This window comes from Cheilinus undulatus, linkage group 4, assembly GCF_018320785.1.
Source record: "Cheilinus undulatus linkage group 4, ASM1832078v1, whole genome shotgun sequence".
Classification (NCBI taxonomy): domain Eukaryota; kingdom Metazoa; phylum Chordata; class Actinopteri; order Labriformes; family Labridae; genus Cheilinus; species Cheilinus undulatus.
This window is the reverse complement of record NC_054868.1, coordinates 20,321,924-20,340,758: the sequence shown is the minus strand read 5'-3', so window position 1 is coordinate 20,340,758 and position 18,835 is coordinate 20,321,924. Positions and strand designations below refer to the sequence as shown.

At 40.1% G+C, this 18,835-nt stretch overlaps 1 protein-coding gene across 1 annotated transcript; it reads left to right on the top strand.

Annotated features, from left to right (window-relative positions):
- The first annotated feature begins 1,158 nt into the window (after positions 1 to 1,158).
- LOC121508050 (basement membrane-specific heparan sulfate proteoglycan core protein-like) lies at positions 1,159 to 6,160 on the top strand. The gene is made up of 8 exons (XM_041784540.1): positions 1,159 to 1,293; positions 1,926 to 2,072; positions 2,430 to 2,564; positions 4,602 to 4,774; positions 4,856 to 5,042; positions 5,124 to 5,303; positions 5,394 to 5,660; positions 5,754 to 6,160. The coding sequence occupies exons 1-8, from the start codon at positions 1,245 to 1,247 to the stop codon at positions 5,756 to 5,758; spliced, it is 1,143 nt and encodes a 380-aa protein (XP_041640474.1). The 5' UTR covers positions 1,159 to 1,244; the 3' UTR covers positions 5,759 to 6,160.
- Positions 6,161 to 18,835: the final 12,675 nt, after the last annotated feature.

The following is an 18,835-nucleotide window of genomic DNA, read 5'->3' as shown; positions in this document are numbered from 1 at the left end:
GTCCCCAGTCTCTGGCGCTGTTATTTTTGGGGTCACAGGCTGAAAAGTTTGGGAACCCTTGGCCTAATTCATCAATTAATTATCTTTATTATCTATTAAGTCACTGTATTTGTTATGTATTCCTTGTTGCGGCTTTTCTTTCTAAAGTAACTTGTTCACACATTTGGTAGAACCTACTGTTACAGTATAAATAAGAAAATCATGTGTTTGCCAAAATATATATCTTTTTTCTAAAAAAACCTTAGAATATGACTTAGGCAATCATGCAATGAGGGTAATGATATGCTCTCATCCAGCCAACGTGTCTTTCAGGGAAGACTTTGCATATTTTAGCAAGACAACGCTTAACCACAGACCACATCCATCAGGACAGCATGGCCTTACAGTAGAAGAGTCTGGGTGCTGAACTGGCCTGCCTGCAGTCCAGACCTGTCATTAGTGGAAAACTTTCAGTGGATTATAAAACAAACAAACAAACAAAATGTCAGAGAAGAGCCCAGACTGTTAAGTAGCTAAAATCCTACATCAGACAAGACTGGGACAACATTCCTCTCCCAAATGGTGGTATGATAGTAAACGTGTCCCTGTCTCTACTTTTTTGAGATGTGTCACTGCCATCAAATTTAAAATAAGCTTTTATTTTTCATGAAATGGTAAAATGTCTCAGTGTAAACAACATTTTCTCTATTGTAAATAAAATATGGGGTTGTGAGATGAGCACATCACTGCATTCTATTCTTATTTATGTTTTACAAGGTGTCCCAACTTTTTTGGAATTGGGGTAGAATAAATTCAGTGACAAGTAGGACAGAAACAAGGACAAGTACACTTTACAAGTACTTTGATTTCTATTGGATCAGCCACCTGCTCGCTGCATGGTTAACACAGTTCAGACCAAATAGGGACTGCAAATGAGCAGCTAAATAAAACACAAGAAATCAGCATCCAAATCGTCTTTTTTTCCCACACATAAACAAGCTAAAACAGTTTGTTGTAAATTAGTTTATTATTAGTTTATTTGACAGGGGCCATGCATTACACAACAGTTGATCCAGAGTAAGCTAATTTACATCCTTGAACCAATCAGGAACACAGCACAATGGGTGAGTGAACACTGTAGACGTGAGTGGATAAAGCAGGGGCAGGAGTGAGTGAGGGGTCAAAGGCTGACTGTTTGAAGAGGAGACAGACAGACACAGACACACAAAGAGACTGTTCCTAAGAGAGACTGCGCTCTGTTTAAAATGGATTTCTTACCCCGTCTTCTGATCCTGTCTTCCATATTATATTCAGGTAATGAATCAGTTAATCACTTTATACAGAAAAGTCTGCTGAATGTTTGGAGAGAACAGGTTCTGTTTGAATTCTTCATACCAGTTTTATATTTTTCTTTTAAAGTTTGAGTAAACGAGGCCTGATAGGGCAATAAAAAACACTTTTAAATAGAAAAACATGCCAAAAGCAGTGTTCTGTTTAGTTAGATAACCCACTGACCTGTGATATATTCTTTTTAAATCTAAGGTCTATCTCAGTATTAACGCCCATCAAATACTGTCCTGCATACAGTCTAACAGGGTTATGGGGCATTTTAATGGGGTGGGCAACAACAAGGTATATAATTTAAATTTGGGTCAACCACTGTACAATCCATATGGCTACAGGAAACTAGCTTTATTCCATTAAAGCAAGTTATTAGGACAGAGAACATAAAATAATGATTAATTTTTCACCCTGAAACAACATTAGTGTGAGACTTTCATACAGTTTGAACGTTTTTGAGTTCTGCGCTGTCATCACAGCACCACTGTTCACTCTGTGTGTTTGCTCAGGTTGTTTGCTTTGAGGTCGGTGTTCATTTACTCTGTATTTTACCCAGACCTGTCTAAAGGTTCACAGAGTTGCACGGTGCATGTGTGTGTCTGCAGTGTGTGGTCAGGCTCCTGTCTTATCAGTGGAGCCCCGCACAGCAACAGTGCGCCAAGGGGAGTCGGTCAGCTTCAGGTGCCAAGTGAGGAGCGGTGCACCGCCAGTGCAGCTGGAGTGGAGGAGAGCCAATAACCAAGCTTTACAAGGTCAGGAGTACAAAAGAATGGAAAACAATGTTTTTAGAATAATAACATTATACAGAAGCCCAAAGAGGACATAAATCAACACATTTTTTTCAATCTTGACTTACTCTGTCTCAACTGTGTTAACAAATCAATTGCAGTTGTTTTCTTGAGATCTCAGAAATAACTTTACCATCACAAATAAATTAGCATTATAATCCTGCTATAGCAGTACAAATAAATATGAATAAAACAGCTGGAGCATACTCATGATCTCCTGAAAATGGAGTTGAATAAAATGCATGGACTGTCTGCTTAGGGCTTCTGTAGTTTTAACACTATCATCAGTTAAGTCTCAATGATTTTTCTTTTTCTATTCAGACAATGCTAAGGTGGGTCCTGGAGGCTCTGTGCTGACGGTCGCTAACTCCCGGCCTGCAAACCAGGGACAGTACCGCTGTGTGGCGACCAACTCAGCAGGCCGAAGCATTGCTACAGCTGCGCTCAACGTCAAATGTGAGCTCATCATGAAGATTCAGCTTAAAATGTGGTATCCTGATAGAGTACCTTATAGTTCCTCCCTCTTAACTTTCTTTTCTGATCTTGTCAACCCTTTTAACTCCTTTAATAGCTGTTGACCCATGGAGTGACCTGCTATTCTTAACCTATGAGTTGCCTTTGCTGTTCACTCCTATTTAGCTTAATTTCTGGCCGGCAGATTCACTGTTATGCATTTGTTATGCTGAGGCAGTTTTGGTCAAGGTGAAAAAGCTCCAAAACCACTTTTTTTTTTTTTTTTTTTTTTTTTACCTGCCAAGCACAAAGCTGCAGAGTAAGGCAGTTAGCAGCTAGCTGAAAATCATAGAATATTTAGCAGCAAAAGGCAAAATACTTACAATTCTTAAGAGTTTGTAGAGACCAAAATGTAGTTAGAATTGAACTTTAATTTTCCAGGAGGTCAATCAAAAAGGCCATAGTTGTTGATAATGTGTCCTTTTATTTACTGGATCTCGGTGTAAGCATTTGTTTGCTAACAAGTGCTGCCCCACCAGAACTCTTCCAGAAGCTGGTTGCCAGGCCAAAACGAGCAATCAGGGCAGCAGCGTTAGTTTCGTCAACTAAAACTATGACTAAAAATGTTTGTCGGTAGCCTTTTTTCCATGACAAAAACTAGACTAAGACTAACAAAAATAGATCTGTGATGACTAAAACTGACAAAAATAAGTTTTCATCAAGATTACTAAAACTAGACTAAAATGTAAGTAGTTGTTGTCGGACATTCAAATTCCATGATATTTCTCCACTGTGAGTAAATCTGTCATAAACAATGCATCTGTAGCTATTCTGCCTCTCAGCTGTAAAAAGCAGGGACCCCAGGTTTAGCAGAGTGCATAGAAGACACTACCATAACTTGGTGCCAGTTTTAGGCAAGAGAATAAATGATTGGACTAAAAGTAAGACTAAAATGCAAGGACTTTTAATGGACTAAATCTAAACTAAAATTTTCGTCACTTAAAAGTAGACTAAAACTAAAAGACATTTCTTCTAAAGACTAAGACTAAAATTACAAACAGCTGCAAAAATTAACACTGCAGGGCAAAAGGTGACCAAGAACCTGATGGTCACACTGCAGTGCAGCCCTCCACCGATCTGTCCCTAAGGAAGAGTGGCTAGATGGAAGCCTCTCCTTGCTGTGAAGGCATGAAAGCCCGCTTGAAGTTTGCAAGAAACACATAAAAGCTAAGCAGGCTTTCAGGTTTCAGGGTCTTGGCCACTTCTCTGACCAAGGCACCTCTCTTGCTCTGTTTGGCCAGGTGACAAGCTCTTGGAAGAGTGCTGGTTGTGCCAAACTTCCTCTATTTGAGTATTATCAAGGTCACTGTGCTCTTGGAATTTTCAGTGCAGCAGATTTATAGTCTTCCCCAGATTTGTGCCTTACAACAATCCTGAATACTGAACGCACTGTATGTCTATTGCATGGGATATATTTCAGATTCATCTGGGCGGCAGCCCATAGACGTCGTTGTGGAGGAGCAGAACCTTTGAAAAGATTCTTATGATCTGCCTTAAAAAAGAGGAAGTACCCCTAATTTCCACTTCAAAGTTTTTTCTTCTTCTTCTATTGTTAATCAGCAGATATTTCATATTGGTGCAGCAGTTGTTACTAAAACACATCTGCGAGGTGTCCTGGAATGATGGCTGTGACCGCCTCGCACAGTTGAAGGTGGGGCCCCTGCTCCTGCCTGCCAAATTGGTGATGGAAAACTAAATCAGCACAGCTTGGTTTGGATCTGCTAGGCCAAAAGTCATGGTGGAAAAACCCCAATGGAAATGGCCAATACAGTGGCGTTTCATGGTTATGCACAAAGAGCTACCTCTATCATTGCTGACAAAAAAAAACTGTGCTTGCTTCCTTTAAACCTTGAAATGTATGCTGCAGATAATGCTTGAATGATCTAATATGACATTACTGAGTCCACAGTTCACCTCTGCTGCTCTCCTGGGATCTTAAAAATATTGCAGGTTAAATATCATGCTTGTCTTCTTGATCAGATGCTCCAAAGGTGCAGCTGACACCACCAGGGCCCCTGCGGGTCAGGATGGGTGTCCCTGTGTCAGTTGAATGTCGTGCCACAGGCAGGCCGCGCCCCAAAATGACCTGGAAGCGCCAGGGCTCCACCCTGCAGCTTGTTACCATGGAGGCAAATGATGTGAACACAATACAGGTGAAATATGAGCACATGCATATCATCCGTGTATTTATCCAAAGACAGCCAATAGAGTTTCATCCTTGTCTGTCTGCTCAGTGGCCTGTGGTGCACCCAGAGGACTCTGGAGTTTATATCTGCCAGGCTGAAAACTCTGAGGGGGTGACAGAGGTCAAAGTGGATATTATTGTTGAGGGCGGGCTGGGAGCACCTGTGGCTTCAGTGAGCGCTACAGAAATGACCGTGGTGGAGGGACACACTGTCACCATGGCGTGCGTCGCCACTGGTAAGAATGTGTGAATAACTCAGTTCTGCTCTCACTTCTGTCAGTTTCTATTTTACTCCATCTTTCTCTTTTGCCTTTCAGGTTCCCCTACACCTGTCATCACTTGGTCCAAGCTACGAGCACCGTTGCCATGGAAACACACAGTGGTTGACGGAGTTTTGACTCTGACCAGTGTGGGGCGCCAGGATTCAGGACAGTACATCTGTAACGCGACCAACATGCATGGCTACAGCGAGGCGTACACACAGATGGAGGTGGAGAGTGAGTCAACATAAAAGATGAATAGAGACAGATACATCCAGACTCTTTGTCTCTGCCACTGTTAGAGGAACTCTCCTCTTTTTCATTCAGGTCCTCCATATGCCACCTGTATGCCTGAGCAGCTGAAGCTGCAGCCAGGAGATGCCATGCAGGTTCAGTGCCTTGCTCATGGCACTCATCCCATTGGGTTTGAGTGGAGCCGGATCGGTCGGGCCAGTCTTCCTCCGGGAGCACAGGCCACCAGGGATGGAAGGCTGTTCATAGCTAGTGTTAAACAGAGTGACAGCGGCACGTACAAATGTGTGGCCACCAACCACATCGGCTCCAGTGAGGCACTGGTCAAAGTGGTCATTAAAGGTGACCTTCTGCTTGGATTAACATGATCAGTGCTTATCAAATGTTCTACTTTCTCTAATCTTATGTCAGTGTCTTCTTTGTTTGTTTTTACAGCCTGAGCTGTCATGTCCACATCATCATCTTCACAATCATACTACTTCTGCTAGCCTGGATCATAGCCTTGAGGACTGCCGAGGGTTAATACTGAGAAAACAGAGGAAATCATACTTACTAGATCCATATTGTTCATAATGTTTGAAGGAAGAGATATCAACAGCATCAAACCTAATGTATTTTTGTGCTTAAGGGTTAATTTTGTACTTTTATAGAAAACTACTGATGTTCCTCTTCTTTCATTTCTGCCTTTGGAAAGCTTTACTCCAGATGCGTTATGTGTATGTGGGCACTTTTAACCATAAAAAAGAGTCATCACTGAAACATAACCCTGTTCTGGCATAGATGTCTTTATTATGTCACAATTAATCCAAAATCTGAAGGACAAATAAAAAAATTACAAAGTATTTGTCTTAAGTATATTAAAAACTGGATGAAACAGCAGAGCAGAGAATATAATTTTTGTGTATAAAGAGAAAAGTGACAACCAACTTCTCTTTTATTTTTTTTCCAAGAACAATTAAAAAAATCTGAGACAAAAGTCAGGATTCTGAGAAAATAGGTTTGAATTCTGCTTTCAAAGTCCTTATGCTGATCCTTATGTCAGAACTACGGAAAAAAGAAAAAATTTTGAAATTAAAGTCAGAATTCTGAGAAAAAAAGTCAGATATGGAAGGTAATGGTCAGAATTTTGACTTTTAATCTCAGAATTCTGACGTCTTTCCTCAAAATTTTGACTTTGATCTCAGAATTTTGATTTGAGAATCTTTAATTTTTCTCAGGATTGGGATTTTAAAGGAATTCAGTCCTTTTTTTCTCAGGCTGATTTTTTTCTGAAAATTTTAGAATTCAGACTGTAAAGTCAGAAATCACACCTTTATATCTTAAAATTATGACTTTTATCTCAGCATTCTGAGTTTAAAGTCAAAACCCATAAAGAGTTGGTGGGTGCATCATGGTCCATAAAAATACTTATTTTTTTTTTTAGAGGAAATAGTATATCACACAAACATTTAGATCATCTTTTTTGTAGATTAGAATGACTGTATCACAACAAGTGATGCCATTTTTTTATTTTTTTTTATTTTCTGCCTTGTCAGTGTAAAAGACCTTTACTATGGGGCCACTGAATTATAACCATGCAATCAGATGGATTTGCCAGCCTCCATGTCTGTCATCAGGCAAATCCATCCGGCAAAGCTCTAATGCGCAAATTTTTATGAAAAAAACTTTTCTGACTGATCAGCATCATCTGAGGAGAATGAGGCAGTAGCTACAGGGGTTCAGTTGTACTGAAGTATGGCGACAGTTTAATTAGAATTGGAACACATTTCTTGCGAAGAGCAACACTAAAAGCTTATCTTGGTAGAGACTCCTAACTGGCTTTGGCATGAATTTTATTAACTGAGAAGCTTCGCCCTTCACCCAGTAAGGCAGCATTAGCTCCAGAGCTCAGGGTAGAACTGAAGCGGCGCATGTCTACTACCTCGTTTCGTCTTGTTGCTCTGATTGGCCTGTAATGAAAGTGACAGACGAAACGTTCCTTCAGTTACCTTCAGAGAATATTATCCTGCCCTCCCAGACACTTTTTCTGGAAGGTGAATGTGTCGATCACGCATGTCAAACTCAATTAACAACATTTTTGATTGTATAATGTTTACAGATACCACTGGACCATACTGAGCCATTAGCCACAGATGAGAAGCAGGATACAGGATACGGTGTTTTGTTATGCTCACCTCTTACTTACTCATAATTCTTCTGTAATTTGTAAGCTTCTCTGTGAATCAGTTGTGTTAATAATGGATGTAATAGCTTTAATATCACCTACTTGTGTGCTGACTGCCTATCTATTTCTCTAGTTTGGCTTTTTGCTGCCACCATTTTGGTTCCCTATATGGAAAAGCGATGTGCCTAACAAAGAGCAACTCGCTAGTGCAGCATGTCTCAAGTGGAAAGTCAAGGAACTGCCATTTTTAGTCTTTCAGCTTTGGCCTTATTTCTTAGACCTGGAGGATGCTGCTTGTACTTTGATGCTTAGCATCCACACTATTGATATTTAACCTTTATTATCATTAAACTTTAAATTAATAACTTTTACTTCTTCAGGAGAATTACAGAGCAGCGATTTTACATCTACTTCAGTCATTTTTAAACAGAATACTTGACTTCAACAGTGTATCTCTTCCACCTCCAGTTTTAAGAGTTGGACGTCTCCCTCTAGGCAGTGTCATAAGCATGTCTTTCTCCCTTGTATATATAAATATATCAAATGTATTTATGTGATTAACAGTTTGAAAAAAAGTTCCATAACTCTTAAAGGGGGTCCAGTCAAGTGTCTGGCCACCTCCTCACTCTGCTGCCTTTAGCACAATTTCACAAATGTGCAGTCATTTTTCAGTTATATAACCAGACTGAGATCGGTTATATCTTTAACCACATGGTGGCAATGTGTAGCTTTAAGACACATACACACATTTTCAGGCCTCAGGGGAGCAATTAGAGCCCTCACACCCAAACAACTAGGGGGACAGATGCAGTCAAGCTGCTGTTTGTGTAATGACTGAATCTTTTACCGAAGTTACAAAAAGGGAAAATGTGGCTGCTTTTAGTCTGTAAAGTAAACTTGACTTAAACATAGTTGCATTTGACCAAAGAAACATGCTGCACAATGGCACACTGATGGGTGCACTACTGAAAATTTCAAGTAGCTGACTGAATGAAGTGTGAGCTCGACATTTAGGGTTTGCGGCTGGAAAATAGAGAGAGGGTTTCCAGAGCTGGGGCCAGGAGGGAGACTGTATCTGCTGCTTGTGATTGTGGCCTCCCCTTGTAAAAAATAAACACCCAACCTCCATGGAGAAGCTAGCTTTACCCTTTCCACTAGTCCTCCCTCCATCTTTACAATCATCTTCAAAGCTAGGGAGGAAACATCTGCCCCCTGTCACCTCACGCCACCCCCTCACTTCACACACATGCTGAAGGACGGAGGGAGGGAGAGAAGAAGAGAAATAAAAGCCCTGCAGAGGATATCAGACAGGAGAAATGTTTGTACATTCACAAAGCTGGAATGATTAAGTAAGAACAGAGAGAAAAGAGCCTCGGTGACTGAAAGGAAACTTTAATCTATTGAATCTAGCCTCCCTCTCTGTGCCTTTGTGTACATATTAACTGGACATGGACTTATGGCCTCTAATGGAGACTGATATAAACACTGAAGAGCTCAGATGACGTCCTGCAGAGAGGATGTGCGCACAAAATCCCACAAGAAAGTTTGTCACAGTTTCAGCAACACCACATTAGTTTATATTACAGCAGTGATGTTAGATTTACTCTGGGGCACATGTTGCTTACTTTAGACTTAAGAGGTGAGGAAAGAAAAGAAATAACAAGCTATCTGTCTTGTAGCAGAAGAAGGAGGGTAAAAGAAAAACGTCCCTCAGAGCCATAAATATTCCTGAGAAAATTAAAAACTGTCAGTGTTTCTGGATAAAAACCAGTCCCTGCTGTAATAATGTAGGAGAACTAGATCATTAAGGAAGAAACCAATGAGGTGAGAGCTTCCTCAGGAAGTGATCGCCGGTAGAAGGAGGGCGCCTGACAAGTCTGTTGCTATGGTTACCAACTATGAATGAGGATGTAAGCCATGTCAGGGCAGCAGATTGCGGCGTTCTTGCAGAGCCGAGCTATAGCAAAGAGTGAACAATGCAACACTCTGCTTCTTCGTATGTCTTAATTGTTCTGGTGTGAAACCTCAATGATGTAACCAGGCTGTTAGTCTGTGACAAATCCTGTCATGTAAATCAGCTGACAGAAAGAGGGAGAGTCAGTGTTCGCTCAGAGAAAGAAGAGTTGAAATGCTGTTAGAAATGAGACCTGGGCAGAACAGAAGGGGATGCAGGCTCTTAAATTCTCTGTTAAACGGTTGTTTTTCTCGCCTTCCTCCTGTTGAATAATATATGAAACTGCAAAAGTACCAGCATGCATGGCATTGCAATCAGGCAGCTAGTGAAAGCTGCTTTTAAAGTGTAAAACCCTAGTCTGTCTTGAACTTAGATTATAAGGAGGAGATCTCTTTTAAATACCAAGAAGTTCAACTCTTCTGTCCAGTGAAATCATATGGAGAAGTGTAAAATTGGGATTTCTAAGGGAGCAACCAAGAAATGACTGCAATCGGTTTTTATTTCCTCATCCACAATTTTCACCTTCAGTCGATTTTCCCTTTTTGGATGTTTTACCCTTTTATTGATTCTTCAAATCATCATGGCCAATATAATAAAACAAACTTCTACAAAGTGATGTCAATTGACAAAAAAATGTAATGCAAAATAAGTGACTGCATAAATATCCACCCCCTTAAAGTCAGTATTTAGTAGATGCACCTTTGGCTGCAATCACAGACCTGAGTCTGTGTGGACATGTCTCAATCCAGCTTGCACATCTGGATTAATTGGATTAACATCAGCATCTTTATTTATCTTTATGTTAAATCATGCACTCACAGGCAAGAATGACTTCCTGCTGCTCTACACTATAAGACAGTGGTTCTCAACCTTGGGGGTCGGGAGACACTGAGAGGGGGTCTGCAGATGCCTTAAAAACTAAGAATATTTTTTAAATTACACTGTTGCCACTTGACACCAATTTTAACAACTGTGAACCCTTCTTCATCACTTTTTAACTGCATTTTTCCAGTTTAACACATTGTTGCCACTTAAAACCCATTTTTTGCCTATTCAAAACCAATTCCTGCCACTTTCTGCCAAGGCCAAGTTTAGGAGCTTTTGTCCCTCGTTTATGGAAAAGAAAAAAGTGATTTGCTGTTGAGTAAATTCACCTTAGGGGGTGCAGCTTTTTTCAATACATTCCTCACTCAGTGTGTACACAGAGCTAAGCAAACCACTGTTTGTTTCATTTGCAAAGTGTACATTCTCATACCTTGTATGTCACAGACATAAAGTAGGCTAAAAACCAGAGCAGAGGCCCCTGGTCTATGCTTAAGTCATATTTTAACGTTTTAGCTCTGAAGCAAAGGTTGTTAAGTATCTAATGTTTGTTTTCGAGAAATCAGAGGACCATGATATGGTTCTGCAGGAATATTACTCACACTCAACATAAAAATCCTTCTCACTACTCCTGTACAGATGTTTTAACCCTAACTTTCATTACTATTACATCAGCACAACACTGCTGAAACAGTGTCTTTCACTGACAAACTGATGTATGTTATTCTGATTCTTTGTCTGTCTATATTTGTCTCACAGTGTTAATGGTAGGGTGTTTGTTTGTGGGGATATCACATAATAACAGAGCTGTTGTCAGTAGCAGCCTGCAGTGGTTAACATTCAAACCCAGCCTGCTCCATCAGAGACGCTGCTGCTGCTGCTGCTGCTGAGCACCAAAAATATATAAATATAAACCAGTGTCGGTACGTCCTGTGATCACAGCCTTCTTCTCTTCGCCTGCAACTAAAACCACAAAATATGCCATCATAGTCACATACACACACACACACAGCACACATGCTTTCACTACGCCCTGCTCTTTCTCCTGCATTGCATGAGGGTTTTAATGTGTTTCTTTTAAACCACAGCAGACTGAAGGCAGGCAATCTATCAGTGTTAAAACCACAATTGTACTTGTAAAATTGCATGTGTGAACCTATGTGTGTGCACTCATACACTGTACCATGCCTCCTGACTACGTCAGCTGTGTTTGTGGCATTAGACGGAAACCACTTGAGGTTCGGAAAAAGATTTAGCTGCACTTCTCTTTTGAAATATGTGTTATAAAAGCAAAAGAGAAGAGACGACCCATGAACTGAAGGAAAGTAAGACTCAGAGACTTTTGTATCAGACAGGCAGTTTATCATTTGCTCTAGTCTTTCTGTTGGTTAAATACAGCATTGAGTTTGGTAAAAAGAAGTCATTCTAAAACTATAGCAGAATAAAAACAGTTAGAAACTGCCTTTACAAAATCATGAACTCATTTTACCATAATAGAAAAAAAAGACTATTAAAAATATATTTTTCTCTTACTACAGGAAACTTGTATTCAGATTAGTAGAATATACAGTGCTTAACAAATGTATTAGACCACCACCCAAAGTTAGGTTTATGCCACAGCTGCCCTAAATTAACAGCATTGGTAATTACCAAAATCATTTTTATGATCCTGCAATGGTTAATACACCAATATGTAGAAGCACTTTAACCAAAATGATATTTTTAATGCTAAAATAGAATTATTATTATTATCCATGAATTTTCAAATTTACTGATTTACAAAAAAACTGAAAAAATAGTAAAGCACATTATTATTTCTTGATTAATATGTCAAACTATAGTTATTTACTTGCATTCCTGAGCAGAAAAATGAGTTTTAGTGGTTGAATGTTATGCTTCATTCATTTCTCACTTCTCACAGAAGCCCAGTGAGCCGACTCAAATTTGGGTATAAAAAGGTGAATTCAGTTTGAAATTCCTCTTCCTGTTCAAAATGGTAAAACGTTAACCTTGCAAAGCAGATGGATACACCCGTTTGCTTGTTTTTCACTGGCGAATCCATCTTGCAAAGCTCCCATCTGAACCGTTTGAGCCTGGTTAGAAAGTGACAGGACCAATCAGCTACGAGGGGCAGTACTTTCAGGCACAGCAGACTCGTGACGTAAACAAGCAGCAGCAAGAGCTGGTGCAGTTATGGAGGAAGAGATTAGCCTGGATGCTGCTAAAGCGCTAGTTTTACCAGAACTTGACAACATTTCGCCATTAAAAGAAGAACAAAGAACAGCAGTGAGTTGTTTTCTTATCAAAACGACAAAAGTCAAATACTTTGATGTCTTTAGTTTCCATGTTTTGCATTATTCCTCAGTAGCTGCGCACGCGCAGCTTGCTAGCGGCTATGTCATGTGCTTTGTTGCTCTGATTGGCCCGTAGAGATGTGACAAACAGAACGTTCACCCAATCATACTCTGAGGATTTTTCAAAGCCTCTGCCTTTTCTCAAACGTTTCCTATTGAAGCTTTCCCAGCTGGATGTGTGAAACAAATCTATCTGGCGTGTCAGGTTAGTAAAATGTGGAGTGCTCACTGAAAATGAATGAGTCCACATTAAATCACTTCATGATGCTGGATGGTCTCTGAGACAAATAGTGAAAGACATAAAGTGTTCTCACAGTGTGGTCAAGTATGCTTTGGAGTCAATTGCCGAGACTGGTACTTACAAAATGCACCAAGAGGCAGGAAATGAAAGTTAACTGAAGCAGATGTCAGACACCTCAAGATTTGAAGCACTAGAGACAGAAGGAAGACCACTGCTGATCTTCAGGCAGAGATGAATGCTTCTAGATCAGAGTCTGAGAAAGTCTCCAGAATGACCATAAGCAGACGACTGACAGAACAAGGCTTAAAGGGAAGAATAGCTGCTAAGAAGCCATGATTGAGGCCTGCAAACATCCAGAAACACCTCAGATTTGCCAGGGAGCACAAACACTGGACTGTTGATGACTATAAGAAGATACTGTGGACAGACGAGTCCAAGTTTGAACTCTTCGGTCAGCATCCTCGTGTTTATGTCTGCAGAAAAGCTGGAGAACGTTTTGATCCCAGATGCATCGCACCCACAGTGAAACACGGTGGAGATTCCATTATGGTATGGGGTTCCATTTGTGGATACGGCGTGGGCAAATGAGTGAAAATCAACAGTATCATGAACAAGAACGTCTACCACAACATCTTAGTGCATCATGGAATCCCTTCTGGACTGAATCTGATTGGTCGTGGGTTCATATACCAACAAGACAATGACCCCAAGCATACTTCAAAGCTGTGCAGAGACTATCTGACCAAGAAAAAGGAATCTGGAATACTGGAACTGATGGACTGGCCAAGTCAAAGTCCGTATTTGAATCCTATTGACCAAATTTGGGATCAGGAAGTTTCATCTAAAGCAAGTCTATGGGAACAGCTAGAAATTATTTGGAACTCATAAACAAAAGAGACTGTGGAAAAGTACATAAAAACAATGCCAGCAAGAATGCAAGCTGTTATCAAGGCCAAAGGAGGCCATACAAAATATTAATTTTTTTGGTTATTATGTGTGAAAAAGGACTATTTAGTTGTTTCAGTTTGTTATTTGCCAAAAAAATAACAATAGCATTTTCAATTTTAAACAAGTTTTTGAAAGATTTCTAAAATATTTATGTTTTCTCACTTTTATGACAGGTGGTCTAATAAATTTGTTAAGCACTGTATATATACATACAAATATATATATATATATATATAGAGAGAGAGAGAGAGAGAGAGAGAGAGAGAGAGAGAGAAAGAGAGAGAGAGACAGAGAGAGAGAGCTGAATATAATAAAACAATCAGAAGTGGCATCATTTCTTAAATTTTTACCTTTCATTGAAGTGTCCTCCCCGGTTGGTGGAAAATAAAACTATTTGATCACAGATTAAGAGAAAAACCAGTGAAAGCTTGTTTCCAAAGCTTGTGTGTGTATGTGTCTGTGTCGGTGCCCGGCCCAGCCTCAGGATGTAAACAGCAACTGCAACTGTGTGATTATCATCCATTTACCCTCCTGAGTTTCCGTATGGAAAAGGACTGTATGTGTGGCTGATTCTGAGCTCTCTCATTATTGTCTTTGGTCAGTGTTTGAAAGTTTTATTCCACACATATAAAACCAACTCTATTTATACTATACAGAAACACAGAGTCAGCATTCTCACAATACAATCACAGTACAAGATTAAATGCTCAGTTTGGTTATTGCTCGAATTCTTTTTTTTAGTTTCGGCTGTTCTAATTTTCTTTTGAATGCAGCCTGTGCATAACCTGACATGCCAGATGGATTGTTTCATACATCCATCTGGAAAACCCTCGATATACAGCGTTTGGGTAAGGGCAGAGCCTTTGAAAAAAAAAACTCAGCAGGAGTTTGGATGGATGTTCTGTCTGTCACATCTTTATGGGCCAGTCAGAGCAACAAAACAGGTGACATCGTTGCTACCGAGGTGTGTGTGTGCAGCTACCAAGGAATAAACTCCATATAGAACTGCATAACGCGAACCATGGCAACTATAGACATGTCAGTACAAGACTTTTGTCATTTCTGTAAAGAAAACAATTCAATGCTGTTCTTTGTTCTTTTAACAAAGTAATGTCATTAAGTTCTGATTAAACTGGTGCTTTAGCAGCATTCACGACAATGTCTTCCACCATAATGGCACTGGCCTCTTGTTGCTGCTTGCTTACTTCAATACTCCACCGCACCCGAAAATACTGCCCCTCGTCGCTGATTGGTCCTGTCATTTTCTAACCAGGCCCAAACGGTTCAGAAGGGGGCTTTGGAAGATTCGCCAGTGAGAAACATGAAAACAGGCATATCCATGTGCTTTGCAAGGTTAAAGAAGCATGGTATTAAAGCCATCTCTGCTTTTCTTTTTGTTTTGTTATTTTTACAAACCAAACAAATGCAGATGTTGAAACAGTTCTTTTAATAGGTTAGCCTGTGCTCTGATCCTGGTCCTGAACTGAAGCAGCATTAAAGAAGGGTGGCTATAAAAAAACACAGATTTGATGTATTATATATGTAAGGACATCAACAGACGTTACACTTTCAGTTCAATTAAACCAAACGTACTTTTTTTATCATCTGCATTTGTTTGGTCAACAGGTGTCAACACTGGCACTACTGCCATCCGTACTTACATGTCTATGAAAAGTCAGTAAGATCACTTATGAAAATAAATCACATCTAATGTGGGAAAATAAGAAAAATGTGACTTGTGCTGTTTAAACATTCATAAAAAATCTGACCTGAGCCATACGAGAGCAGTAAAACAAAAATAAGAAAACATGAAATACTTGGACAGCTTAGAGCAGAAAATATAAACTACTGGGAAGTGAGAAAAGCAAGGAATTTCTTTTGCTGACATCAGCATTTCAAGATTTAATGTATTGGTTACCACTTGGGAATTGATTCAAACTCTCCCATGACCCATGACTCCCATGTGACTCTGACCTTGAAAAACAGATTGAAATACACTTCTCTTTTAACCCATTACTCACAGACATACTTGGAAAATCAGAATTGAAACCCAAGAGGATTATTTGAAAACATCATTGCCACTTAAATTTATTTTTTTATCATTATGTTACTAATCAAAGACAACGAAGTGACCATATATGCTTACTTGTTTGTCTATGGTTAAAAAAAAAGAAAAACAGTTTAGAGGATGCTGACCTCCTTCAGATGAAAGACTAATGGGGATGCAACTTATTTTTCATCAGAATTCCAACAGTAAACCTAAAAAGAATTACAGTTACTGACTTACTATATGAAATCTATCAGTATTAATGCTCACAGGGAATATAAAAAAAAGATTTAAGCCATTTAAGTACAATAAACTCAACAAAAATGGCTATTTCTCTTGTTGTATCTTCAAAAATGATATAGATTGGTAAAATATCTCACTGGATTGCTGTGTTACATTAACCATACCTGTAACAACATCTAATTCACTTTTGACTATTCTTCTGTTATAAAGAATTATTTGGCTGTTAAATGACACCTGAAGATAAATTGGTATGACAAATAAACAAATGCCGTGACTACCACAAACACTGACGTCCTTCGTTAATGTCTGTATTTCCATTTTAAGAAAGTATCTCTTAAAGGATATTATTTTCTAAAATATGATTGTATCAGAAATGGATTCCTGCTGCTGTCTTGTTGTTTGAAGATGCTGTCTAACAGTTAAAAAAAGCTCCATAGTTGGGGAGTCTGTTCACGGTTCTGCTCTAAATGTGTGTGGTCATAGGACCAAAATATCAAACATATCAGAAATTTATCTGATCAGTCAGGAAAAGCTGGTCAGGCTGGGATTAGTCGTTGTGTCAGCACAGCAATCGACACACGATCATGCTGAAAGTTGGCCAAATTTCAGGTGAGTTGTGGGACTCAAATTCATGTTTGAATCGGCTAAAAAATGCACAGTGAATGCCTGGCTTTGGTGAAATACTTAAAATGGATAATGTGTTAAAGGGTGAGGGCATATAAAGTTGAACTAATGGCACATGCCTGGTGGTTTGCCATTGGTTCAACTTTACGATTCAGGCACATTTCAATGCAATAAACAATCACAGCAACCACTATTTAATGTAACCGTCTGAACCAGCATATACATTTGTATCTATATAAATTGTCCCGTCAAATCTGATGTCAGATCAAAGATGTTTGTCACGTGTAATTGAAACTCAACCTCATGGCAGCTGGGAGTGATAAAAACTAGCAAGTTCACATCCCTCAGCCAACCACAAACAGCCACGGCATCTGATACGAAGTATATATTTGGCTTCTCTCATCTCATGAAATTCAAAAGAAAAGAAAGAAGAGAGAGACGCTCGCTGAATAAATGTAAGTCAGTCGGTGTCTTAAGGATTTACCTGTGATTGCCCATATTTCTCTGTTTTAATCTTTATTCTAAACGTGATCTAAAAAGATGGAGTACATTATTGCAAGGAGGATGAGGAGGAGATACCGGGAGAGAATATATCACCAAAGGTTCTCCTATTAGGCGATGACAGAGCAGGAATGCAGGTGGATCACAAGCATGATGCCTGGATTAGCCTGCTGCTGTGTTTAATGTAATTGTCACTTAATTTTGTACTCCTATTCATGACACAGGAACAGATTACATCTGTCCCGCGAGGTGGTCCACACAGTGACGTGCATCGTGGCCTCTGATGCGCAGCCCGGTGGCCACTGTGTGCCTTCTTTGCTCTGACAGCTTATTTTTGGCCCTTCTCCTTACATCATTGAACCGTTTTTTACATTGGGCGGCGGTTCTCAGAATATCTGGGCAAACTTGATTGACAATATTAGTAACTTTCTCCCAGGCAGTTTTTGCATCATCAGCCCGTGGAGGTCTGTTAGCATTACCATATATTCTGGTACTGTGAGCTTGGACCTCCCGGACCAGCACATCAGTTTCCTCCTGGGAGAAGTTTGGCCGCCTGGAGCTGCTGCTGCTGTCTTTGTCTATGGTGGTGGTGAGGTGAAATTGGCACTGCGCCTTGCCCGCAGTGCATTTCAAGGCAAGGAGAGGCATTCATTTGATTGGTGAAGATTACACTCGGCTGTGTTAAACCCACTCATACCTTCTCTCCTCCCTCTTTGCCACTTGCGCTGGTGGGAGGGACCGGGGCGTGGGTGCGCTGCGCTGCGCCGGACTGCGCTGTGCACGAAAATTGCAAAATGCCCTGGACACACCCCGTTGGCGCAGTGCAGGCGGCTGGTCTACGAAAATAGAGCCCAAGGAGTTACAAGCTCCAGCAGCTGAGAAAGGAAAGACTCTGAATACATTGACTGTAAACGGGTTCTTCACCAGTTAAAGCTTTATGTGAGAGTGTAAAAAAGTAAGCCACTAGTGAAGAAAACTCATTAAATCTCAACTTGAGTTTGCCAGAAGACTGTGAGAGACTCCATGGTCAAGTGGAAGAAAGTTCTTTGGTCTGATGAGACAAGCATGGTGCTTTTTTCCATCATATGAGAGGCTATGTTTGGCAGACACTGCACATGACCACAAACACGCCAGCCTCACTGTGAAGCACGGTGGTGGCAACATCATGCTGTGGGGATGCTTTTTGGCAGCCAGCCCTGGAAGGCTGGTAAAGGTAGAGGGTAAAATGAATGCAGGAAAAGATAGAAAAGCCAAATTTCATTGATCATGATTGACTTATTAAATAAAGGGTAAAACATTTTTACTGTACCTTGACCCAACCTGTTCAGATTCAGTGACTGATCTCTTTGGAGCTTCAGGAAGTAGTTTCATGTGCTGATGGCAGTGTCACTGAGAAGAGAATCGAGTGTGTCTCTGCTTGCAGCAGAGCAGTCAGTATGACCTCACATGTTCTCAGATCTACCACTCTAACACTCTACATGTAACTGCTTTTTTAAGTGACAAAACCAACCATCTTTAATGAAGGGACAGATCTCGCTGTTTTGAAAAGCCCCAAACAATGACAGCTGCAGGTGTTAATAAAACTCAGGTCAGGACAGATATGTTATTAGAGTCACATC